Source organism: Sylvia atricapilla, chromosome 3, assembly GCF_009819655.1.
Source record: "Sylvia atricapilla isolate bSylAtr1 chromosome 3, bSylAtr1.pri, whole genome shotgun sequence".
Classification (NCBI taxonomy): domain Eukaryota; kingdom Metazoa; phylum Chordata; class Aves; order Passeriformes; family Sylviidae; genus Sylvia; species Sylvia atricapilla.
Genome location: NC_089142.1, coordinates 24,131,015 through 24,158,178, shown reverse-complemented (window position 1 = coordinate 24,158,178; position 27,164 = coordinate 24,131,015). Strand labels below are relative to the sequence as shown.

Genomic DNA, 27,164 nt, shown 5'->3' with positions numbered 1-27,164 from the left:
AAATTTTGGAGTCAAAGCATTGTTCCAGAGAATCATTTTAGTTCTGAAGGGATTTGTAATCCTGATCTCCTCCTGCCCTGCAAGTGCTCCACCATCAAAGTACAGGCAGCTTAGCTGTGACTGCAGCTTTGGGTACTTGGTACCTGGGAGCCTGCTGTACAAAACTGCCACATATGTACTCTTTATGTGGATCTCTAAAATGTTTCTGAGTAGATACTTTTTATTTCTTCCAGATGAATTGAGATCAGAAAGGGTGGGCTTCAAAGATTTCCATTGTTGGTACAACATTTATACCAGTGTTATGTGCATCTAAAAATGTAGGAAATGTACAGCTCAGGACAGATCTGTGAATCTACACAAATAAGAGAGAGCACAGTTTTACTTTTTTTTACCCTTTTTTTCAGCTTTTGAAAGGCTTAAAATAAGCTAATAAATATAAAAAAATATTTTGTATGCCTAACTACAAAATTCCATAATTTATAGTAGTTTTTCTAATATATATTTTATTATCACATATGTACAACAGACTGGCTTTCAGGAATAGCCTTAAAAAGCATAAGCAACAGAGTAGTTCATCTGTGACTTTTATAATGGGCCATAAACATTTCAGAAAAATGGTCTGGCGAGGGACTTCTTGACTCATATTTTGTTCTGCAGGCTCTGAAAACAAAGAATGTGCATGTATTTAACAATAAACTATACAGCTTTTGGTTTGAACTTTGAATTAATTGAAATCAGTGGCAAAATTCCCCTCTTTTAATGATGAGCACTGTAGTATAAAATAATCCCCTTCATTGTTATTAATGCATTGTTCTTTCTTCAATTTTCTGTATTCTTTAAATCTGATTTTTCTTTATATGGTGATATTCCTGTAACTGCAAACCTTAAGAGAAAGCCTCTGTTCCCATATATCCTTGACTTGCCTTTTGCATTTTTCTACAATTCCTCTTTGATCTGCCTCGGAATTTAATAATGAAATTTGACTCGATATCCCTCCCACTATATATAGCTCCTGCTACATCATGTTCTGTTACCTATCATCTGACAGTGTAATTCTTGAAATCTGGCCATTTAATTTGGTCCAAGAAAATGTATCATTTAAGAAAAAGCCACGTTCATTTAACTAAGTGAATGCACATTTCTCTTTTCTTACCAAGAATTGGTATATGGGCAGTTTCTCATATGGAGGGGGAGAGGAGGGAAAGGGAAAGGATGGCAGGGATGGGGGATGTTGTTTACAGACTCCTATGAGCAAAAATTACATTTGGCAAGAATATTAACTACAATAGCAGCATTCACGATTTGGTTTCTAAATATGTTATAATGCTGAATATTCTCATTTCCTTTTTGCATTACCCCTGCCTGCTATGGGGCTAGGAACATAGTCTCACAGAATTTCTGAATTCAGATTTCACCTTCCCCTGCCATGGGACAGGAAATGAAACCTCCCAAAGCCTGGGATCTCGGCATGAATGGAGGGCATTGTAGATACATATCGTATTTCTCTCTTCCCTGCTGACACCCCCGATGTCAGTTCTTTCCATCACTGGGGCATGCTGGACTGTTTTTAAAGACAATCACAATGTCCACCTTTTAACTAAGTCAAAATGTTTTATTTTCTGTTTTTTCAATTTCCTAGAACCAGTGATTAATATCCCTATCAAATTACCTGATCTTTAGGAGAGTCAACAGGACTATTCCTAGGATGAGAGCTATGCAGGAGGAGTAAGCAATAATGTAGACAGTTTCACCTAAAAATAAAAACAGAAAACAGAAATGAAACATTTGGTTTTTAGTAATAAGGATCAGATTTGAGATCTGTATTGGAAATCATACCTATGTGAGCTAAATTACCTATCAATTGTGACAAAAGTAATTAAAAAGAGGAAAAAGACCTAGATGTAATTCAATGGTAGGAATAACTCTTCCTTTACCATTTGATGCAACATAATTTTCAGAATTCTTTTAGTAAATACCAGCTCCAATAGCACTTCATATGTATAGCAGTACCTTTCACTCTGCTGCAGGGAAACAGCTTGTTCTATGATTTTTGTTTTGGAGTATTCTCCCTATTGATTTAAAAATGTTAATTTTATTTTGTCTATCAGCAGACTTGGCTCTTATTTAACTAGACTTATTTTCCTTTTCCACATATTACTGTAATTACAGTGTGGAGCAATACTCCACCTAGAATCAAATTAACATAAAATGGGATCTAACACTGTTTTTCTGGGCCCCATTCCCATGGAGTTTCCTTTTTCTGTTAGGCTTCTCACCAAAAAGTCACTTAGGTGGCTTATGTGCTAAAAATTCCAACTGTTGAAAAACTGGGAGCTGTTTCAATTTTTTTTTTTCCAAGGAGAAGTAACTCTTTTTTTCTTGAAGTAATGAATCCATCGGTTTTGATCAAATAACTGAAGGAAACGTTTCGGTTGAGAGTGTAATATAAGCCCTGAACACAGGATGGAGAGGTGTGGAGGTTAGATGATTTGACAAGTGGCCACAAATGCAGAATCACAAGCATAAAACATGAGACCTTTCTGTGGTCTCAATCCGTTTGGATTGCGAAACAGTAAGTTCTGTTTATATAGGAATTCAAATGCAGAGGGCCTTAGCTGCCCCCCAGCTTCTCCATCCTACATAGCCAGTGAAACATTCAGTAAGGAATAGATGGATTCCTGGACTCATCCCTGAGCCATGTATCTGAGCTGTGAAAGGCCATATTCTGGTCTCTGAATAAGTTATCAGTTATTGTATGTTGCATGTGTTACGTATATGCTCACACCAGCCCTAAATGAGACATTTCTGTGTACACTGCATACATGCAGCAGGTGTAGTGTATCATACGATACAAGCACAGGTGGTATTTATGCTGCAGTAGCCCTGGGAAGAGAGAGTGAATATGTATTCCACAGCAGGGAAAACAAGGAGCTGAGCAGGGTATTGGAACTGCCTGGCTTTCATTGTAGGATGGTGCTCAAAAATCTATCCCAATTTCAAGTTTTCCAATATAAGAAAATGAAAGCAGTGATTGAACCACCACAATTTGCACAAATGGAATGAACATTCCATTTAAACCAGTAAGATTAAATCTAAAGTATCTACTTAGATAAGTATCTACTTAGTAAAGCATCTACTACTGGAAGATACTTTATATGGTGAATTTTTGAAGAAAAAGGGGTGAGGTATATCTTAGAGAAGGACTGCTAATAACGTATTTTAAAAACTACAGCAGCAGTTAGCCTAGCTCTCAAGTTACAACACTTCTTTAAGATGATGGGGTTTTGCAGAAGAGTAATTTCTAGGCATTTTTTCAGTTTCTGAATCAACTGTACATGCAGTATTTTGAAAACTTTTTACAAGTGTAGGAGCAGTTGGAAGGGTAAGAGTTTCTTACTTTTTTGAAGTGGAAAGTGACTTCTACACATATTTTAGGCAAAAGGAAACTTTCAAACTATGTAACCACAAAAATTATTGTATCTATCAAATTATATATTGTACAGTCACGGATGGTTAAAAATGGGCGAATAAATTTTCATCTGAATATTGTGATTTTTTTGTTATAAAATTTGTAAAAGGTGTTTCACTTCAATCAAACAAAACACTGAAACGACCAACAGAGTTTTTTTTCTATTTTTTTTTTACAAAATCTGAAAAAAAGCTATGTTCTTGATGAATTGCTGGTAAAAGACATGTTGATTCAGTTCTATTTGGAACAAAGAGGGATTTTGGTGACTCTTACTCTATTGTAGATCTACCTGCTTACAGGTACAGCTAGTGCATATTCACTGAACAGATTAATCCCAGCCTCTGCTCAGAGGTTTCTTGGCTACCTGCAGCTTGTCACAGGCTTTTTTTTCTACATTTATAAAACTGTCAGAATGACAATGTTTGATACATTACCAATTAAAGTCACTGGAGCTGAACTAATCTCAGTTCCCACAGCTGATATACTTACAAATAAACCCTGCCAATTACTTGTTTATCTAAACACTCAGCACAGCAAACCTCCTCGGCAGGAAATATGTGATAACACTACAATTTAAGACAAAATTTCAACAGTTTTGGTTCAAGGCCAATTTTATTGCATCTCACAAGAACAGGGTAAGTGTTCTGTTTTTCAAGCTTCCTCTTCCATACAAAACCCACAACTTAGTCTCAAAGCTCCATGGTGATGAAAGTAAATCCTTATCTTCCCACATGAATAATTTTTCAAACTGAAGTGCAGGAAGCAATCTTTTATATTATTTGGATCTCTAAATTCATTGATACAGTTTGCATAGGATAAAGCCAAAACCAGGCTGAAGATGTGTGATTAGGTAGACATATTAGAAGGTTGGAGAAATTTTATTTGATTTATTACTTTTTGATATTCTTTTCAAAATTAGATCAAATTCAAGCTTACAGGAAAAACCTCATTAACTTTTATATGGTTCTGACTCTGCCCACATCACATCTTAACAGAGTTGTATCAGCCCAAAGATGACTCTGTTGGTCTGTTCCCTCCTGAGAATGTGAATGTGTTTTAATCCAGTCAAGATTTTTACAGAATCCTGGTATTGCATTTTTTACACTGAAAGCTGGAATAATAATTTTTCAACTTCCATAGTTCTATTTATTTACAGATATATTTGAATATATGTATATATATGCTTATATTTATTATTTACTGTAAAAGACTCCATCTATTAAAGCAATCTTATCCAATGGGATGATTTGCACTGCTGCTGAATAAAACAAAGAAATCTAACTGGGTTTTTTTGAACAGTAAGCTATATTTTAAAGTATAAAACTAAGAAAAAGCTGGAGACATACTGGGTTTCTTCTGAGCATGCTCATCTGTAGATGGCTATTTGTTTCATCTGGTGAAAGAGTTCCTTATATCTTTCCATGACAAACTAAGTAAAGGATTTTTCTCAGATTTTAATGTAGAGACATCAGCAGATTTTATCTCATGTTTTTCAAGCAGAAAATAGCCAAGAAGCAAATGCCTTCAAAAGTCTTCACAGAGGTGAAAGGCCATATTTGACAACTTAACTGTTTTGCCTCTGTGCCCTGAATTCTTCTTGGGATTTGATTTCATTAAAGATAAATATTTTGCGAAGATTTTTTTTTTTTGCAGCCTCATAATGCACATTTATTAGCATATGAATCTAGGACACTGAGTTAGATTTTTGGCAGTGGGATTTATGAAACAATTTGCAGTATGGTTTTTACCATCAGGCAGATATCCTGAATCAAATTCTTCTTCTTGACCTGGCTTCCTATGAGACTTTTATAGCTTAGAGTTCCCATCTCATGTGTATGACAGCTACAAGAGAAAGAATATTTTATTGTATGGTTCAGGCTGGTCAGCATTCTTTTTATTTTTCTAAAGACATTCAAAGTTCTGTTAAGACTTCAAGGAAAGATTTTTGGAAAGTATTCGGACTTCAATGTGAACAGAATTAATTGGGTGCAGGCTGCTTCTTGCAAATATTCATCTGAATCTCTGAGTGAAATGGAAAATGCTTTTTACCTACTGAAAAGGTCTGCAGTTAGAACTAGTCACAGGGGTACAATATCTCACTTTTTGCATTTTCTCACTTAGTGCAGTATTTCTTGTATTATGACTTGCATTATTTAACTGCTAGGGTCTCGTTCTAGCTAGGGATTCAGGCTCCCTCAGTAATTGGCAGGGAGAAGTCAATACTTTCAGCAAACGCAGTCCAAAAAAATTGGACTGCTCTTCCTTTGGGGGTCCCTGACTTTTTTCTCTGCCTACAAAAAGCACTTGGATGACATGCATGATTCTTAAGTAACTTTAATGCTAACACTACACTACAGCCAAATGTTTAATTATGCGCCTACAAGTCTCAGAAATCCCATTCACTTAAGCCATTTTTATATCCATTTTATCTCTAATCCAGGTTGCCCACTTCAGCAATAGTTGAAGGATGGAGAGGTTAGAAGTCACTTTATTTTCTACTGCATGCAGAGATTGAATTATTTTTTTCACATTTAAAGTGTTCTGTAGGAACAGTTCTGGGATCTAATTTGTAGAATGGTCTGGAGAATTGTAATCTGCCCTGCACAAGGTAGAAGAGGTCATTCTCATTAGAGGTGATATTTGTGCATTAAGCTCTTTAGTGTTCTCACTCTGTAATTGGGCCCCACAAAAGGGGCCCACATAAAAGAATGTTATTTCAGCAATGAAAACATTTGTATATTAATTCAATATCCTTTAACTTTATGTTGCTTAATTTCCTACTGTAAATGCATGGAAATAAAAGTAGCTGCAGCTCTTCAGCCCATGGGATACTGTGTACATTTCTGTCATGTAAGAAGGCTGAAAAAGAGTAACACAAGCCCCTTCTCAGACCACTTACTGTGGCTTCCAATTTTGTTGTTATAACTACTAGAGAAAGTCAAGAGAGATAGAAGTAGGTGTGACATCAAAGATAATAATTTGTATTACACATTATGACTACTACTCTAATGTCTGTACAGAGAGTCAGGCTCTGGCAGGCTTAATAGCTTAATTTTCCCCAATTATAATACAGTGATTGTGAGACATCTATTTCAAAACCATTTATCAGAGTAATTGGTTCAGTCTGATTAACTTTATTTTGTGGTTATATAAGCTAAGCCCAACAGGTAGAGAGATTTCCAGACCAAGTGAAGGAGCAACAGGCCAAGCTCACTTCCCTGAACCCACCCAAGGGACCAACCTTTTGGTCTTTTCTATCATGCATGAGGGATATCTCAAGAGTAGTGCTGTGGAAATCATGAAGTGACTTGCCCAAACTCACCATTAATTGCAGAAGAATGGAGCTGTGCTCCGGAAATCTTTTCCCCTGGCATTTCTGTATTTACCCAGTGAAAACCCTTCTTCTGAATAGAAATCTGACCTGGATATTGAAAAGAAAATATCCATTCAAAATATTTCTTTAAAATAATATTATAGGAGAATATTGTTTGATATTTTGCTAACCACCACAGAAATTATGAAGTGAGCTATTTAAAAATACTCTTTACTGATACTTGATGAACAAACTGAATGAGTGCATAACAGTTCTTCCTGTTCCACCTCATGTTTTTTTTATGGATGACAAGCAGGCTTTGAAAATATTCTCTGCCACAAAAGAGCTTCAATTCTCTTTTCACATAAACTGTTTTCAAAATAGGCCCACCAAAAGAATTAGATCCACCAAACCAATATAAAAGTGGTGAGAAAGCGGAAGCAGTCTGAAGTAATTTCCACAAGGCAGAGTTTATTCTCCAGCTGCGGTGCCAGACCTCAACAAATTTTTTCACAAAGGCCTGTCCTCTCAGTGGGCATAATTTCATGAATATATCTGAAAAGACATATCTTCTGCTGAAATGAAAAATACGAGGTTTACTTAAGTAGTATAGTTTACAGAGTAGGAGGTTAAACCATACAAGGATACATCTGGTCACTCACATGAATAGCACATTTGCAGCCTGGAACATTGTCCAAATAATAATGGACTAAACCTCCTTGTAATGTGGTTTCTTTTCTATGAGATCTCAAAGTAAAACCCAGAGTTACAATATTTTGTAAACTTAAATATTTTCTTTCCCTAACTGACATTTTTGCTTATTCCTGTTGAGACACTGATCCTACACTGGCAATAATCCACATTGTGCTTCTGCTTCATACAGCAGCAGACAGTCGCAATTCCTGCCTTTTATTGAGTCTGCAGCAAATGCAATCCTGTGACTACACAGCCACAAGAACAAACACTTGTAGCAAAGGCAGTGCCATGCAAGAGTAGGAAGACAAGATGGTGTAAACACTGCTTGTGGGTCTGTTCACACCAGTTCTAGAGGCAAAGATCCTCTTTCCAAACCCTGGTATTTGCCTATTTAGAAATGTTTCAGAGTTTAAGATCATCACAATTGTAAGAGTGAAAGCCAGTCAAAGATCACCACCAGGCCAGAAGAATAAGTCAGCAGATGGGGTTCGTGGGCACTGCAACAAAGTAGTCACTCCACATCTCTCTACTGTCATGAAGGGGATGGCACCAAAAACATGCTTTATAATAAGACAATAAAACCCATAATCATCACCATCATCAGTTTAGCTGCATTACAGCTAGATATCTAGGGGAAAACAAACAAACAAACAAACAAAAAAGCAAGAAGCTGCAAGTGTTCTGTAGAGTAGGTATTGATCCACCAAAGGCTCTGGATCCCAAGTTCTTTCTGTTTAACCACCAGGAAATTGTTGCACAACTCAAGAAACATAAGCTTCCCTTCTTCAGTCCCAATTAGGTTAGGCAAGTTTCAATCACAAAAACCCTCAAACTATTTTATCCTGAGACTGCTTCAGGGAAAAGCAAAAGCTCGTCAGCAATTATTTGATTATTCGGACATGAGGATCATAATTTGTTTTGTAGGTTAAGAAGTAACTAACATGATGATGTGTTCACTCATTTGGACTGTTAAATTCAGCTCTAAAGCAGGCAAGTAAATAATATTCATCAGCAAAATCACTGCTAGAAGTCTCAAGCCTAAGTGTGTTACATTATCACTTTTCCAGGGGAGTTGCTGTAAGATTTTTAATAGTTTCTCGGAGTCTGGATTTGAGTAATGATTAACTAAACTAAGAGCAATGCTTCAGCAACCTGATTTTAATTTTGGGGTAGCCTTTGAGTGACACAAAAAAAAAAGAATTATGGCCTTATCGATGGTTTCATTTTGGTTTCTAGAACTAAAAGAGTAGCTACTTCATTCAATGAAATGCATGCATGCAATCCATATATGTTTTCAAAATACTGTCCATCAGATTAAACTATGAAGGAACTATTCCTTTTCACTGAAATCTTCAGGTATCCTTTCCTCTCCCAGGTTAATTTAAGAATATATATAATTTTAGAGTGTACATGTAGAAGACAGCTGGCATAGGGCATGATGCACTTATGAGTAACATATCCTAAGAGGATTTATATTGCAAATAGTTGTGTGATAAACCAGAGATTTGAGGAGAAGAGAATTCTTTGGTCTTTGATCTGGCTGATGGATCAGATGTCTGCATGCAGCTGGTGCACTGCAGAGACTGCAGATGAACCTTCAGGTTCAGTCTATGCTGCAAGAGACCAGGAACCACTCTATGACAAAGAACCACCCTCTGATGTGACCCATGACACAACACGTGGGGACAAAGAGAAGCTTTGCTTTGAAGGCACTTCGCAGATTCAGACTAAAACATTTATATTTGCTCCCATATTGCCATTTAGTGCATTAACAATTCTCTTAACCAAAGGCTTGGAAAGGGCATGTATATTTAACAAAAAGAATTAGCTAATTAAGCACATGAAAGCCATTACTGGTTCTGAGAAAATACCTATATTTCATCTCAATTACACACAGTGTTTTTACTGGAGACCAAATCCTAAAGCCTACTTTAAACAACTGAAGCCATTTTCTGCAGAATGAAGTCTGTTGCTAAATACGTGTAAGGTTTACTAATATTCAGACTCCAAGATGAAAAGAAAGAAAAAAAACAATGCTACTTAATATTATTTGTAAAAACAGTGTGCCAAAATACAAAGTTAAGCTAAAAATAGGAAGACTTTGGACTTTTCTAATCTGCATATTAATATAGATGCCAGAAAATATTTCTTTATTTCAGAAAGTTCATGTAGTCAATTTCATTGGTTTACTACTATTATAATCTTTTCCTCAAACCAGAGGAAGAAAACTGTATGTCCAATTTTTATTTTGATTTGGATTTCAAAAAACCCACAGCTATAGATCTTGCTGAAACCAGTGGTAGCAAACATAGTAAAGATTTGATGTAAATTAGCATCTTATTTCTCTTTAAAACTAATTATTCCATGAAGTTGTAAGCATCACTCACGTAAGTCACTGAAGCAGGATTTGCTGTGCAGCATGTGATGGAAGAGCTCACACAAAGGCTGCTCCACTGGAGGCAAATTTTGGCAGGTGCACTCCATGTGCAGCATCGTGCCCCAGTTGTTGATGTAGGCTGCTTTGCAATCAGCATTGGCAGAACAGGGCATGTGATCCTTGAGTAAAGTCTCAAGACAAGCTTCATCATTATAGCACTTTTTTGTCACATGTCTCCAACACTTTGACCGAAAAGTTGTGTATTTTTTCCTGGTAGGGAAAAAAAAAAAGAAAAACAAAAGGAGTGTACAATAAAACTTTAACAACTGATTTCATTAAAAGACATTTAATGAACACCACTAAAAGAAAGCATATTTCCAAGGTACCACTTAAGCCTTAAAAATCTCAGTATTCAGTCCTGGTGGACATAAATCTGCCCTGATTTTTGAGAAAAAGCAACTGCACTTCTAATCAGCACCTGTTTCCCAGAGTCCAGTAAAAAAAACGTGAATTCCAATAGTCTCAGATAGTCAGAGAAGAAATGTGAATATAGGAATTAGACCAGTCATCACAAGGAAACCACACCAGGTGCTGTTCTAGTGGATCAGTTTTTGAGCAGTGTGAAGGAAGAATAAACATTCAACTTATTTTGCATTAAATAATCTACATCAAATGTCAACACTTTGGCCCCACAAATGCTGACAAAATACAAAATGTCCAAGGCTCAGGAAAAAGCACAAGTAATTCAGTGAACTTAAAGATAATTTGATAGCAGAGATAAATTACATGATGAGTTAACTTGTTACACAGTTCAATAATCTCAAATTATTTCCATTTATTTGCTGTTAGGATGGAATGAAATTGGCCTTTAATACTGTATATGACAAGAGAAAATATCCATTATAAATTAACTAAAAATATGTAGATATTAATTAAAAACAACTATACCACATTAAATCTTAGGGGATGAAAAAGTAAAGTCTAGTATATTGTACATTAAATTATTAAAATATTCTTTCTTAATCATATAAATATGTTATTAATTTGCTGTTGATATTGTGTAGTAGCCACAAGCATGTCACATGGAAATGCATGGACTGTTGCAATACTGGCTAGAAAATTTTTTTAATATTTTCATTACACAAGCAAAGGTTTCAAAGCAGATGCCACCTGTGTTCTAATGGAATTATTTTCATTCACCTCCTGATTTATGGATGTGACTAGCCCTAATTCACAGACTAATTTTGCTAATTATATGCATTTATTGTCAGTGCCAGGAAACATAAATGTTCTAAAATGATGGGGAATTCAGCCATTATGACATTACATGTCTATATACATACAGACATACATTTATAGCCCTTTGGCCTTCTCACTGATATCAATCTGAGTAATCTACATAAAACCAAAACCATCTCTTGGCCTCCAGGTTTATTGACTGAAGGTTTATTTGAGCACAACTCTGAGGTAAAATTCAACTCTAATCCACAAGGTGACCACACTGAAAAACAGTGGGCCAACTGATCGACCATAAAAGGAGGTAATTAAGTTGAACCACAAATATGGGTAATCCTGCTGCGCATTTTAAAAATATAAAATGAAATTTTGAAAAGACATTATCCTCCATGAGTTTGGGGGTCTGTGCGTGTTTCAGGCCAGATTTTTGAAAGCTTTTGCAAGTATCCTTGAGATGAAGAGAATAAGACAAAGGTTTTTTTAAACAGGTTGAGTTGGTTGCATGGCTGCTGGATACAAAGGGTCAGACTCTGCCCTTGAAAGGTAATTACTTTTACCAAACAAACTTTGTCTGGTCTGCTGCACAATTTGGCAAATTGCTGGAGGGCAAAAGTGCAGACAGGCAGGTGTTATCTGAAGAAAGTGATAATGAAAATAGGCAATAGCATAGTTTGTCCAGCAGAAATGGTGTTAAGTGTCACGATACAGGCAGAAGAAAAGCCCATATTAGATTCCAAACCTTCCTGAAAATTAATCATTTCAGTGTACTTATGGGATTACTTCTGGAATTACCACAGTTGATGCAAACATCTGTGAAGAAGTCAAACATGGCAGATACAGTGCAGAAAATAATTTTGTTATAGCTGATATATAGAGAGTGTAATAAAAACGGTTTGACCAAATCATTAGTCAAAAGCACCTTAGTGGGCAAAATACTTCTACTCACCTGCACAATTCATTCTCTTCACACATGTGGATTACATTCAGACATGATGGAGGTGGAACTACAGCAACTGCACAGGGCTTGCCATGGAGAAGTTCTTTGGCTCTGTGGCAGGATTCATCACGCTGGATACAGTCACAAAATATCATCATTTGGGCAACTTCAAAAGGCATGTTTCGATAGAAGAACCTTATGGCTGCTTGACATCCTTCTACATTGCACTTCTTATTTACTGAGCAAACTTTAAGGTACAGGGACAACTGTTTGTTACACACTTCATCTTCAATGCACTCCCTGTTCACATCCAAACAGCTTCTGTTTGTTGTATACCCTAAAAAGAATAACACTTTTAAAAATAAAATCTTAAGAAAATTTTTCTCAAGTGATGACTGGTAGGTATCCTGCCTACAACATTCCTCGTAAATCAAGCTTGATTCCCAAAACCCTGATCCAGCTCTTCCAGCATTGCTTCTTTTAAGCCTACTCAGTAACTTCATACTTCTTTCTTACACTGCTTGGCCCTAAAGCAGCCCTCCTGAAACTGCTGAAATCTCCAGGGTGCAGTCTTATGCTAGGCTGTGTAATAATAGCCTATGTAATGAAGAAAACAATATAGATGGCAATTTTGTGCTTTTAACATCAGTTTAGATATTTCTAGACTGAGAAATAAACCTTCCAAAAATATCTAGAAAATTCTAGGCCCTAAAGTGCATATGGGATAAGATTTGCTTCTGTAAATTTGACAGAGTCATGATTGTTACCTGATTTACATTTACATTACTTGATTGGTACCTGTTATATTTTTGGGTTCTTCTCTATCCTGTACTTTAATGGAAAATATGTTGGATCTGTTAACTCCCTGCTTATCCATTTGAATGAAAAGTATTAATTTTAATGTGAAGTTAAGTTGTACACCATCTGAAAACTGAGCTAAAATTATTTATTAGGAATCATAAGTTAATTCAGACTTACCTTGTTTGAAGAGAGCAGATAAACTCCATTGTAATTTTGTTTCCATATTAATATTTTCTAGGAGACAAAGATACAGGTACAGACATATATTGTAAATAATATCTTAGCTTTTCAACTTCAAAGTAATGCCTGTCTTGCTGGCGTGGTGCCAGCAGTAAAAATAAACAAGAATAAAACAAATTACTTTGACCAAATAGAACCGGCTAAAAAATTCTAAACCAACTATTACATATATTCATAAGTTTTGGGTCAAAACACAGTTTATCAAAGGCTGTTGCCAGCACTTTTTACATAATTATAGAACCTATGAACTCAAGAAGATGTTTTTAGAGCTTCTCAGTGCATTATAAAGTCAGATTTCTTGTGAATAAATAGAAGTCAGAGGCCTTAATGTGTTTATCAGTGGACGAGTCTTCAAGTTCAACTAACTGCTTGTCATGACCTGAGGTCAAGGCTGGCAGATAATTCTTGCCATTAGAAAATTATTTTTATTGGTCTTACACCGTTTCTAGTTGTAGTGAAAAACTAAAACCGACAGATTTAGATGAGATTGTAGCAAATTAACACATTGAAGGACAACAGTATTTGCACTCAGGCTGTCATTTTCTATCAGACTGTGAATTTATTTATAAATAAACCTCCCAAAATTATCTTGTTTTCAATGTTGAATCACAAATGGGCAAGAAACCCCTTTTTGTTGAGTGTGGACACTACTGTTATGTACGAAAGCGTTCAGACTGCTGGAACAGCACTAACCTGTGTCAGTGACCACATTTTTCTCACCATCATCATCAGCATTATAGTCATCATCATGGCCATCGCTTTCACTGCCTCCTGAGGCTTGGCTCTCCAGAGAGTATTGTACACAAGGGTTGTTAAATATGCCCTTCCAGATTTTAAGGCATCTCGTCTGAAGCGGCTCTGGGCACGTGCACTTTCCCAGAGCTGTTTTCCTCAGCTCTTTCCAGGCCAGCAAACACTGTTGATGCCGCGTGGAGCGGCAGGTGTCGGCGGATGCCCGGCACGCCCGCCGAAAGCTCCGGAGCGCGGCCGAGCATCGCGGCTCCTCCCGGCAGCGCCGCCGCGCCGTGCCGCAGCCGCTGCCCGCAGCCCACGGGGACCGCTGGCCTCCCGGCTGCCCCTGTGGCCTCACGGTGATCGCTTCAGTGTCCGACCTTGGGAAAGACTCCAAATAGTCTGCAGAAATAGGTACAAACAGAGTTATAAATCAAATGGATGATGGGTCATCGCCATAGCACAAAAACTCAGGAAAAGGGTACTTGTCTTAGCGCATTATGATGAGTGAAACAGCCCTACTTTAATTCTCAGCTGCGTGTAAACAGATAATATTTCAAAATCTTACAAACTAATGAATCTTCCTCGTGTTTACTGCGTGCTGTTAGCTGTATAGTACAGTCCACTCTTAACAGTTCAGCTGCAAAACACCAGTAAAAAATCCTCACTAAAGTTACTGCATAAAGAGTTTAGTTCCACATAATTTTAACCACCCACACGTTGGACATATCATGGATTATCATCTTAAGCAAATGCATAATTTTTAAAGAGAATGAAAATTCCAGAAGATGGTTGATTCATTACTGAAAATAGTAATTTAAGTTAGGGAGAATTACTCCTGAAAGTGCCTAACAACATCATATGTTAACCTTTGTAGGTACACTCAACACTACTGTAAGTCTATTGTTTCTATAGCAGTTTCTATAGGGGTGAGAAATGTAATCTCAATTGGCAAAAAATATACTATTATGCCATTTTGCTAGAAGCCAAAAGCAATCGCTCCAATGACATCAGCACCAGCTTTCAGATATCCATCCTTCTTGTTTGGGGCAAGGAGTCTGGGGCAGATCAGGATGTTGTTATTCCCTCTGCAATAAGGCCATACACTCTAGTACTGTAAGATGAATGCTGTGTGATGCCAGTAGGGTGTGATGGATCAGTGCCAGGAATCACTCTGAAACTCATTTTTGCAGACTCTCGTTCACTGGCAGATTTTACCTCTCCTGTGTCAGCTTTGCTAGTCATTATGCCAGGAGACTTTGGACAGGAAACTGCAATTTATTCATGTACTAAGTAATTCTCAATTAAAAAGAAAGGCTTTCTGCAGGGATAAGAGTTCTCAGAAAAATAAAAAATAAATTGAGGGGACCTGTGCCCATTGATTACAGGAGAATTTTTAAAATATGCCCTATATATAGCTTTATGAAGGTGATGACTATGTTTCATACACCCAGTAGCCTCTCCTCCATGTAGTGAAGGTCCTCCTGCAGCACAGTGTGACACAACTGCACCCCTGTGCATCCCTGTTCCCTCATTCTCCCATCCAGAAGGAGGTGGATGTGTGTCTCTGTAGACACAGCCTAGGTCCAGTGGCTCTCAAATTTCCATGGGCAATGAGTAGCCCTCAATACACATTGTGTATTCACTCTTGCTTTCCAGTGGATTCAACAAGAGTTTTAGAAGCCATTTGAATTTCTCACATGCATTTTAATACTTTCGTTTGTGGCATTTCTTTCATATACATACATGCTGGAGGGTGAATATCATAGAGAAGACAAAACTAAATTTTGGAGGGCATTTATCCGACTTGAGAATATGCAAAGAAAGCTGAATCCACTTAAAATGGTGATTACAAAATTACTGGGTTTGGTCTTCCTAATTAAAACTTTATGTTTAGTTACCTTTTTTAATGCCACACTGTTTCCCGAGCAAAGTTGTGATGCTACAGATATTGTCTGTAGTGCAGACACAGTTTTTAAATTCTGGGTATTCATCAGCCAGGACCTGGATTATTCTATTACATCCAACAGTATCTTCTGCCTTGCATCTGTTACCTAGAACTCACCAGTAAAATTATAAATTAATTAATGTTTATGAATGCTTAAGGGATATGGTTACGTAAAACAATTCAGTTGAAGAACAAAAATAATATACTTTGCCAAGAGAAGACTGTTTGTCATATTTTACAAATTTTAAATAACATTCAAAGTAAATACAATAAAGCTGTGGATACAATATTGACTTCTTTTACTTGATCTGATCCATTGCCAGAATATTTGCTCTCATTTACAAAGTACATAAAACCTTAAACTCTCACCTCTTATTTTAGGCAGATAAGGCACCACTCAGGAATGGAAGGGGCACACCCTGAACTGAGGGACTTATCTTGGTCCTGTGTAATACAAATGAGGTGCCTGGTACAGGGACAGGAACACACAGTGCAGGCTTGAGGCATTGCCAGGTGATGGAGTGAGAGACAGGACACAGAGGGCAGACGCAGCCTCATGATAACGGTGATGAGAACCTCAGGCTCAGTGATGCCAGCTCTAGGTCAGATTCTCTCTCATTTAAGGATGGAACAAGCCCACACATGGCATTTGGATATTCCCTTGCTACCCTACAGAAAAACTTCACTGCCTAAGTTTGAGAATAACAACAAATTTAAAGTAGCCCAAGAATAGTCTGATTTTTTGATTTTATAATAAAAATGAGGGAGAAGATAACATAAAAAAATAAATGTGCAGAAACCTTAGTTTGCTGGCTCAGTTTCAAGCCTGTTTGCATGTGCACTTGGACTCAATGGTAAAGACACACAGGATGTCAGGTCATATTTTCCATGTATGTGTAGGGGAAATAAAGAGCATGTACTAGTTTGTGGTACAAAGGCAAATGAAACGACAATATAGGTCATGAGCTAAGAGCTTTTCAAAAATCTTATTATTATTCTGATAGTGGGATTGAGTGTATCCTCAGCAAATTTGCTGATGACACCAAGCTGTGTGGTGCAGTTGGCACACTGGAGGGAAGGGCTGTCCCCGGAGGGACCCTGACAGGCTTGAGGAGTTGGCCAATGCATAAGCCAGCCTTATGATATTCAGTGAAGAAAAGTGAAAGGTCCTGCACCTGGGTCATGGCAATCCCAGACACACCTGCAGGTTGGGCAGAGAGGGGATTGAGAAGAGCCCTGCAGGATAAGACTTGGGAGTGAAGGTTGATGAAAAACCCATCATGAGGTGACAGTGAGTGCTCACTCAAAGCCAAGTGTGCCCTGGGCTGCATCAAAAGCAGCATGGCCAGCAGGTTGAAAGAGGTGATTCTACACCTCTTCTCTGCTCTGGTGAAACCCCATCTGGAGTGCTGCATGCAGCTATTCTGTCCCCAGCATAAGGACGTGGAACTGTGGGAGCGAGTCCAGACAAGGGCCAGGAAATTGATAAAAAGACTGGAGCTCTTGCCCTACAAGGACAGGCTGAGAAAGTTGGAGCTGTTCAGCCTGGACAAGATTGTGTGGAGACCTCACAACAACCTTCAAGTATCTGAAGCGGCCTACAAGGATGCTGGAGAGAGACTCTTTGTCAGGAACTGTAGCGACAGAATAAGGAGCAATGGGTAAACACTGAAAGAAGAGAAATTTAGGTTAGATTTTAGGAGGAATTTTTTTACAGTGAGGATGATGAGACACTGCAAGAGGTTGCCCAAGGAGGCTGTAAATGCCCCACCCCTGGCAATGTTCAAAGCCAGGTTGATAAGGCCTTGAGCAACCAGGTCTACTGGGAGGTGTCCCTGCCCATGACAGGGAGGGTTGGGACTAGATGATCTCTAATGTCCCTTCCAACCCTTAACATTCTGTGATTTATTATTGCTTAAGAAAGTTACACATTACTTGAGAATGTTATATGTGAAGCAGTTTAATTTAATTTAGAAAAGTTTTATTTTGTGAAAACTATAATATACCTGTCAAAACAGGTGTGTAGGAACCAATCCTGCACATTTCCTCTCTTTACATTTTAATATCTTTACATAGATATTAAATGTCTCACAAAATGTAAGAGAAGCAGTATGTGGCTCACAAGATCCAGTTAGGTCACAGGGCAGCATGAGGATTAGTTTTAGTCTACCAAGCACACAGGCTGATGTCTCTGCCTTGCAAATGGTGCTCCAGAGGTGTGGAGCAGCAAAGAGTAAAACTGCACTGCACTCAGTAAAGCTGCAAAGTGAGAAGTCCTGTGCCACCAGCGCCATGGGCAAGCCTTGATGTGACCAGAGTTCTAAAATCACTTATATGTTGTTCACACAAATAGCAGTGGAAGGCAATGGAGGTAAATCTCTGGAAGAGGAAACAGTGCATTTTGCCTGAAATAATGAGAATTAGCTATTTCAGACTTCACATCCTGTCCTGATCCCCTTTTTTCAAACAGTCTCTGCATTGCCCTTTCTCCAGTTGCTAAGGAGGGTTTGGAGCACGTATCAGATAATACACTTCTGGAGGAGAATGTCACAGGCCAGCAAGAGCTGCAGGTCCCAGCCTCTGCTCCCACTCCACCTCTTGCATCAGCAAAGAAGGAGGTGATGGTGGCTGGGATTGCCTGTATCTCTCCAACCTCATCTTCAACTTTCCTTCTGCTTTTTCAGAAGTGCATACTGATCCCTGACCCTGAGGCCTCATAGTTCCAGAAGTCAAAGAACTCAGGAGATTTATCAAAAGTCACAGACATAGGATACTCCCTGACCACAAAAATAAGACGGAAAGGATGTGGTGACATGGTACATGAAAATGACTATGTGGATATTCTATTCTATATTTTATCAACTAAGTAAGGGATAATAAAAGCATTTTAACAAACCATATTCCAGTAGAAAAAGAGTAATAAAGATCAGGAGTGGCTTGTGTAAAAAATTAGCTTATTCACAGAAATTATGACTGTCTTTTTCAAGGTGCAGGGTACACTTCAAGGGTGAAGGTGAGTAGAACTAGAAGAATAAACCCCCATACCCCAGCCTCATTTAGGTCACCTGTCTTCATGACACTGACAGGACATGACCAGGAGTCAGGGGCTCTGTTCAGGGCCCCTGTGCTGTGAGCTCCCTGGGCTGGGTCAGCACCTGGCAGCTGGGGCTGGGGGAGAGGCCGTGGGGCTACAAACATGCAAAGGGCATACAGAGAATCAGGAAGCACACCAGATTTATGGGGCTCCTTTGCATGGCTTCGTGAAAACTGTAGAAATAACCTATTATCAGTATTGCTCTGTTTGTACATGGTATTGATTCAGCTGTGACAAACAGCAGAAAATACTTTATCACTGGTTTTCAATTATTGTTGCTTTACCAGAGATTAGTTCTAGGTAATATATTTTATCCAATTCATATGCTTCTAAGGCATTTACAAAAAAAATGCTCTCTCAACCTAATGTTTGGCAGCCATTATTCATAATTTGATTTATTTATAGGTACATAATTCAAGTACACAGGACCACAGATGCATGACAGAGTAGAAGCTGACACTCCCACAGTGATAATCTCTGCTTTTGCTTAATCAGCTCTTCAGTCATCACAGTGGGAATTGAATTTGAAGACTACAGGGGAAGGTCTGAGCACTGGTGAGATTACAGTTTGGATAGATCTTCCGAGATCCTTCCAACTTCAATGAGTCTCTTATTCTAAGGAAAGTAAACTCATCCAAATTTAATTCAAAATGTGATTCCTTAAAATTCAATTGATCTGAGTTGCTTTTTTTCTTTTGAAAACTTTTTCTGTTTCCCATTCAGAAAAATTAAGAAAATTTAGACTTATGGTTAAATCAGAGTTCAGAAATATCTTTTTTTCTTTTTTTAACACTGAAATAACAGAAGGAAAACAAACAAATAACCAATCCCACAAACAAACGTTAAAAGACCAAACCTTAAAGTCCTCATTCTGCAGTGTTGAAAAATCTTATTTCATCAAAATTTAGTATTTCTATCTTTTATATACTGACCAGGAAGCTGATTCATAGACATTTTCACATTCCATCTTTACTTTCCACCATATTTTGGCCACAGAGGTGAAAGAAAAATCATACTCTGAAGACTCTAAACTGAGTGTCTGGAAATGCTGCTGGAGCAATGGGGAAGCAGTGATGGAAAATTTGACAGGAAAAGGAGTGACTTAGGCAGTAGTTTGGAGAGTGTTCCCTGACTTGCACTGAGGAGGAAAAGATGGAGGTCTTGATGATGTACACATTTAACTTTGAGGTCCCAGTCTGATGGACTGAGTTACAGAACTTGTACCCCAAAGGAGTTTAATTGCAATTTAGCTTAAAAGTTAGGTTTTGCATAAAGAAGCCTACAAAACAAATATTTACCCCATCGTCTATTGCTTCCAAGTAATATGTTTGTGCTCAAAGGAAATTTTCCATTCCTACAGCTCATTCATGAAGTTTCTAGGCTTGTACATGACAGACAGTATAATGTTATCCTTACTAATGATGCAGCTGGTAGGTTTTCTATCACTGTTTCTGTGGGCTGTCTGGGAGGTACCATCAGCTGTCTGACTGGATTTACATGCTCTGGGATCATGGTACCTAATAAGCACATTTAGTATAATTTTTCTTGGACCCAACACAATATCTGAGTGCTCTGCAATGCTGGAGAATTCTTGCCAAAAGCTATTATCCTAAGGAAACATACAGATGCAAATCCAAACGAGCAATGACAAGAATAATTATTTCTGGAAGGTTTCTCTGGCCCAGTTACAAATGTCATTAATATCAGTGAATAAGCACATTGGACAATAAGAGAGAGAAATCTCATAATATTTAAAATATTTAACAGATCAATAGAACATGGGCTGAAGTCCAGCTGCTTTGGGGACTGTTGTAACTGTTATATTATCACGTATTTTTCATTTACTTCATCTGTTCTTAAAAGTATTTAGCCTCAGAGAATTTTCTACTCTAATTATTTTAAATACTGTCTTGTGATTTGGGACATCTGGGACATCAAATACATGCAACAGATTTATTCATTCAGGTAGCTCACATTGCAGGTGAATGTTTTAGCAATGGCTTATTGACCATGAAGCCAAGCAACTTCTGCTGCCTGGCTTCCCCCACAGGTCAGACTGGGTCCTGACATTAGGACTGAGGAACATTCACATTGTCCACTCTGCTGCAGCTGAGGCTCCAAACAGATTTTGGCATCAGGACACGGCTTGTTCTTTTCAAATAATGTCATTATAAGAAGAAGGGAGATTTCCACAGAGATGTAGATACTTCTGATTCACCACTACACAGTGCCTCAGGAAACGTAAACTCAATCAGAACATAGTCCCTGGCCCTTAGCATTTGCTAGTGATGATGTAGTGGCAGATCACTTGACACTTATAAATCAACAAAGATGTCATTACTTGCTTGGTCTAATGACACATTCAGATTATAGTGCCACTCTTCTTCTCCCCTCCATATTCACAGCACCTGGAAAATGGATTCTCAGCATTTAATAGCAAGGTGCTGGAAGGATTCAAAGAAAGAGCTGGTCAATGACACCCAAGATTTGTTCAAAAAGACAACAGGCCTTCAGAGAGAGGAACATTTTCATTTGAACAACCATAGAGATTAGGATGAGTTTCTGGTCAAATTTATAATACCTGGTCTCCTTACAATAGATTCTTTGGAAGTGAAGCACCAACTATTGGAAATGCAATAAACATAGACAGAGACTAATTATCTGCCTTCATTTACATGACAATCTGTTTAACAATTCAAGGTGGCCCACTAATGTCATAATCTGCACTTTATCATACCCCCACCCCCTGCAACTGACTCATTGTAATGTGTTGGCACTTCTCACTGAATAAATACAGTGTGCCCCCCTACAATACAATTTTCTTTGAGGCATTCTTTATTTTATTTCTTTCTTATTCTAATACAATGATTAAAAATTACTCTAAATAACTACTACATTGTTTTAGTATTGTGTGAGATTATAGTACCATAGAATGGTTTAGATTGGAAGGGACCTTCAACCCCTCTGCCATTGGCAGGGACACCTTCCACTAGACCAGGTTGCTCAAAGCCCCATCTAACCTGGCCTTGAACCGTGCCAGGGAGGGGGCAGATCAACTCCTCCAAATAGTGTAAAACAAAGTTGGAACTTCTTTTCCAGTTGCCCACAGGCTAATTTCTGCTGAATTCAGACTTCTTGAGTTGGTTCAGGGTCTGACTTTGTTCATAGTGCAGAAATCTCTTTTATCACTTTCTTGAAGACACAGTATGACTACTACTAGAAGTAGCACTGGCCATTGTAAAGGATTTCAGAAGCTGACTTCTGCCATAATACTTTTTGAAATCTCATCGATTTCATTTAGTTACCACAGCAATATTGCAATAAACTATGAATATGCAACCACACAGCAATTCAAAAATAAGCTACGTACACCATACAGAATTACCTGAAATATTGCAGGCGTCTTCAACCACATTCAAGACACTCTCACATCCATTTCCAGCATTAATACATTGCTCCCTCAAGTGCAAACAGTCAGTAGTCTGGACAGTAGATATACATGTGAAGTAAATTAACAACACTGTAAAAACAGAATATAATGACTATTTAATGCAGTAGATACTGTACTGACACTTTTCCTTTACACATAGATTTAGAAAATAAAATTTACTATAGTTTTTCTATAGATTCAAATTTGCTATCAAATTAATTTTTAGCAGAACAAAGCTTTTCCTCAGTTTTGCAGCTGGAAAATTAAATTTAAATGTTCAAAGTTTCAGTGTGGCATATTTTGCATTGGTTTTACCCCAATATTGTAATAACAACCATAGCTATATATGACATCAGTGCATAGATATATAGAAATTGCTGCAGTTCTGAGATCCATAATAAATTACAGAAAGGAAGACAGTATAAAATTCAGAGGAAACAGCATTTTATCCACATGAAATCTCACCAAGCTTGGCTGTTTAGGAATTCCTATGAATAGAGTATGTGAAAGAGATTTGACATCTACATAACTGTAGATAATAAATGTGATTTTATTTTATAAATATAGTACTCTTCACCCTTTTTATTTTTATTTCACAGATGCATCATTTCTTAAAAACAACCCCCACCTTTATGTCTTTATCTGCTTTCCTGAGTGCATTGATTCTGTTAATTACATAAAAAAGTTCTGGAGGTTTCAAGGAAAAGAATTTTGAAACAGCACTGCCTGTGACTTATCAGTAGAAAATTAAATTGCCTTGTTAAGAAAGGATAAATCAGCTGGAGTTTAGCTCTTTCATTAACATTCCCATGGTAAGACAACCTCTAATTTGTAATCACGTCTTTATTTTCTATAAAATTAAGTTTCAGTCACTGATCTCAGGCCTTATCAAACTACCTGCTGAACACCTGTATTTTCTTTAGTTGTTGAAGGATACAGCATCTCTCTGACAAAATACTATCCCCCTGCCATGTTCAGGTAAGTTCATATGAAATTTGAGGTTTCCAACATTGTTTAATCCCTTAAACATCATGTGCCAGAGGCATGAAATATTTCTTCTGGATTTGTCCAGACCCTATCCAAAGAAATTAAATTTTTCCAATGATACATTTTAGAATAAGAAATTATGTATCAAATATCCCTCTTGATAACCTTAAGGTTATCAAGGTTATCTCTACTGTTTAGAGATGATGCCATCCCTTTTGGAAATTATTCACCAGTGATATAATAATGCTGCTGTAGGGAACACTTTTTGAATGTGTGTTGATAAATATGAAGCAACATTTAATACTTTATAATTGACAGGTTCAACAGCATCTAGTTTGCCTACGAGACAAAGAAGAGGCCACATGTGCTTATTATAGCTGGTGCTAATCCTTCCTCAGTTGTGCATATTCCTGGCAGATCTGTGCAGGACTGGTGGGGATTTCAGTGAGTTCCAGCCTGAAACACTCCTAGGCTGTGTCTGTTCATCAGCCTTGAAGGCATATTGACAGAAACAGCTCCTACCTCTTAACATTGAGGAATGTGCAGCTGGCCCTCTCCATAGGGACATTTTTGGCTTATTATGACATTTAATTACATTATTATTACATTTATTATTACATTAGAACATTTTACTTCTAGGACTGTCTCCAAAACGTCTTTCTTATTGTGAAATTACTCACTATTTATTCAGAAGACAGAAAAAAAGTTGCCAAATACTTTACAGGTGAAAATTACTGCAATATATGAAACAATACAAAATTATAAACCCACAAATTTATTGAAGAGGTATTTTGCTTGATGACCATTTATCTATTTTGTAGGTTCTAACACAGCAGAAGATTTACTCATTTGACTAGAATTCACAGCACAAAGTCTCTGTGCTCTCTTCCTCAGGTTCAGACAGTTCTCCAGGACCAGTGACAGAGACAGTCAAAACAGGACTGATTGCACAGCCTTCTGCCACTTTTTAGGGAGTATTTCACACTGCAGCTTGTTTTGAACCTACCTGGAAACTGACCACAAAATAGGAGGTGAAGTTTTTGCAAAATAAAGAGGTGAATATCATAATCTATGATTGAAGGCACTTCAGCCTAAGAACGGTCTTCTTTAGGTCTAATGACTTATTACGGATGGGTCTTTGTTTCTTTAGCAGTAGAGAGGGGCTACACTGCCAGAAGTCTACATGAAATAAACTGTCCTATATGATTTTCGACTCTAGGGCACTGTAGCTTATGCAATTCCTTAAACTGACAGCTATTACTTTAGTAGCTAATTTCACTTATTTATGTTTGGAATACTAGGTGACTTCTGCATAGAAGAGTTCAGGGCATTTAAGAGTTAGTTTGTAGCTAAAACTTTTAGAGACATCAATATTGACAAGAAGACACGAATTTAAATTTCTACAGATGTCTGTACTTTTATGCAAAGGCCTATTGATTCACTAGGTAGGTGTAAAATTCTCTGTTCTCTGCAGAATTTGGTGTCTAAAGTCAAAAGGAGGGGGAAAAACATTTTAGCACCCTCATTTTGCAGATTGGGAACTGAGGAATGGAGAAATTACATTTCCCAATTCTGTAATCCTAAAATAATTTAAATAAGTAATAATGAATATTGGGAAACCAAGCTGTGGTTTTTATCCAATGGCAAGAGCAGCGAGACACAAGCTCCGAAGGCAAAATGGCAGACTACAGCTGAATATACTTTGAATATGGTTGAAAATTGATAAAGAACAACTTCATTCTAACAAAACCTGGGGCAGAACTACCTACAGAATACTTTTAACACGGAAATATAAGTTTAGAGTAGTGGGGTGTTAAAGAGAGACACAGCATGTGTACAGTATGTAGTGAGTAGAAAAGGAGAATAACAAAAAAAAAAAAAAAAAAAAAAAAAATACTTGTCTCATCCTATTCTCCTGTACCAAATCTTTCTGTACCAGCTTTGTTGATTTTCCCCTTTTCTCCAGCCAAACCCAAAGGAAGTGTCAGCAGCTCTGCGTGTAGCATGGCAGCACCCAGCGCTCCCCAGCCAGCAAACAAGTGGCTGTTCATCCAGCCCAGGCGTCCCCTCTGGGGCTGTCCCCGCCGGTCCCGTCCTTCCCGCCGCCCTGCCCCAGCCCTGCCGCAGACGCGCTCCCGGGGCTCCCGGGGCTCCCGGAGCCGTGGGGCCGAGCCGCCGCCGCGAACAGCCCGGGCCCCGCCTGGAGACCCGCGGGAGAGGGAGCCCAGGAGGGAGGGTCCGGGGCCGCCGTCCCGCCGCACTTACCGGGCCCGAGGAGCGCGGCCATGGCGGCGCGGAGCTCCCGCCCGGAGCGGCCGCAGGTGCCCGAGCGGCGCCGCCCCTTCAGCACCGGCCCGCGGACAGCGCCCGCCCCGCCGCCGCTCCCACCTGCCGCGGCCGGGGACGGGGAGCTTCCCACCCCCGGGAGCGGCCTTGGCTGCCGCTGTCACACCCTCCGCTCGCGTTTCTTCTCTCGCCACAAATCGTCCAGATGAGATCCATGAGTTCTTCGGCATCTTCCACGAGATCTTGCACTCCTTCTGCACTTAGTTCTCATTCGATCTCCAGAGAAACTAGCAGAGCCGCTGCCTGTGAGCTCTTTGGAAAATGCCTGTTGCTATGTCCTATCACCTTCTGTAAGCACTCTTCAAAGCATTTTACACGTGAATTTGTTTGTTTTCATCTCAGATGCAGAACACAATCTTGATTCGTTAAGAGAGAAAACCTATGGAATATGTTGAATAACAGACCAGGGGAACAAATAATTAATCTATGGTCTAGACCCAGACAGGACTATGAGTGTAACCTGAGGTGTTTCACTGAAATACCTCAAAAAGCAGTTTGCCATACAAAAGTTAGCAGCTGACTTGGTACTTAACAATCGAGCAGTCAACCATAAAGGATGCAATCATACACCTGCTGGCTTCAGTGTCTGCTCTTTCCTTTTGCAGTGGAAGGAGGAGGAAGCAACAAATCTCTACTGATTTCTCCGTGCTACTCGTGAATCTTGTTTTTGCAAGTAGCCTATCCCATACAGAACATTTTTTTACTGCATTTTGTTCTAAAATGCCTAAACAAAAAGATATCATAAAATTTCCAGCTTAGCTATCAGATAGATAGAGTGGATGAAATCCTGTCCCTACTGACAAAGCAAAATTTGACCTAAAGTCCAGATTTCTTAGCTCAGGAAAAATCAATCCTGCATGTAATTTCTCTTTTTTATTTTTGCACAGATTTTTAGCTTTTTTTTTTTTTTTAACTGCATTATTTATGTAAACTCTTAGTGACAGAATTACCAAATATTTGTTTGTGCGCTTTTAAAATTTTTCAATAAATAATATATTACTTCACCCAACATGTCCAACAGCCACAGAAAAACCTAATTGTCAAGTAGAAAGAGCAGCCTTAGAGATTATATATAATCTTATAATTTTAGCTGTGAGACCAACTCTAGGTCGGGAAGCTAAATTTGCCTTTGCCTTAAACCACTGTTATATGCAGCAGTAGGTTATGATATGACATAGAGTGAGGGCTGAGTTAAACTAATGTTTGGTGTATTCTCCAACCTATAAAGCACTCTTCAGGTTAATAACACATATCAGTTGTGATAATATCAGAGAATGAGATGGATCTCTCTATGTAGTCCAGCAGGGAAAAACACTGCATTTTTGGAGGTGGAGGTGGAGATATTATCTTGCATTCATTGTGACTGCAAGGCACAAGCTTATCACTACAGTGACAACACTAGAGGAGAAACAGGTCAGGATATCAGACCTCCAAGACTGTGAAATATGTTGAGAGACAAAGCACCAGAACGATGGTGGCACAACAAATTATATCTGCAGGAACAAATACGCAGTGATTTAAACCCTATGTTTAATGCTGATGTGGACAAGCAGAAACA

The 27,164-nt window shown here is 38.3% G+C and overlaps 1 protein-coding gene across 1 annotated transcript; it reads right to left on the bottom strand.

Moving 5' to 3' along the window:
• Window positions 1–488: 488 nt before the first annotated feature.
• On the bottom strand, window positions 489–25,547 carry GFRAL (GDNF family receptor alpha like). Its single transcript, XM_066314305.1, has 10 exons — window positions 25,526–25,547; window positions 22,229–22,363; window positions 15,703–15,855; window positions 13,763–14,203; window positions 13,007–13,063; window positions 12,038–12,365; window positions 9,866–10,125; window positions 6,792–6,890; window positions 1,670–1,751; window positions 489–660 (listed from the first exon to the last, which is right to left on the bottom strand). The coding sequence occupies exons 1-10, from the start codon at window positions 25,545–25,547 to the stop codon at window positions 573–575; spliced, it is 1,665 nt and encodes a 554-aa protein (XP_066170402.1). The 3' UTR covers window positions 489–572.
• Window positions 25,548–27,164: the final 1,617 nt, after the last annotated feature.

Coding starts and splice junctions, on each gene's coding strand:
- GFRAL (XM_066314305.1), bottom strand. CDS start 25,547: ATGGCCGCGCTCCTCGGGCCCG. Junction 14,204..15,702: donor ACAGTGTGGCATTAAAAAAG/GTAACTAAACAT, acceptor CTATTTCTGCAG/ACTATTTGGAGTCTTTCCCA. Junction 1,752..6,791: donor CCATTCTTCTGCAATTAATG/GTGAGTTTGGGC, acceptor TTTTATTTTTAG/GTGAAACTGTCTACATTATT.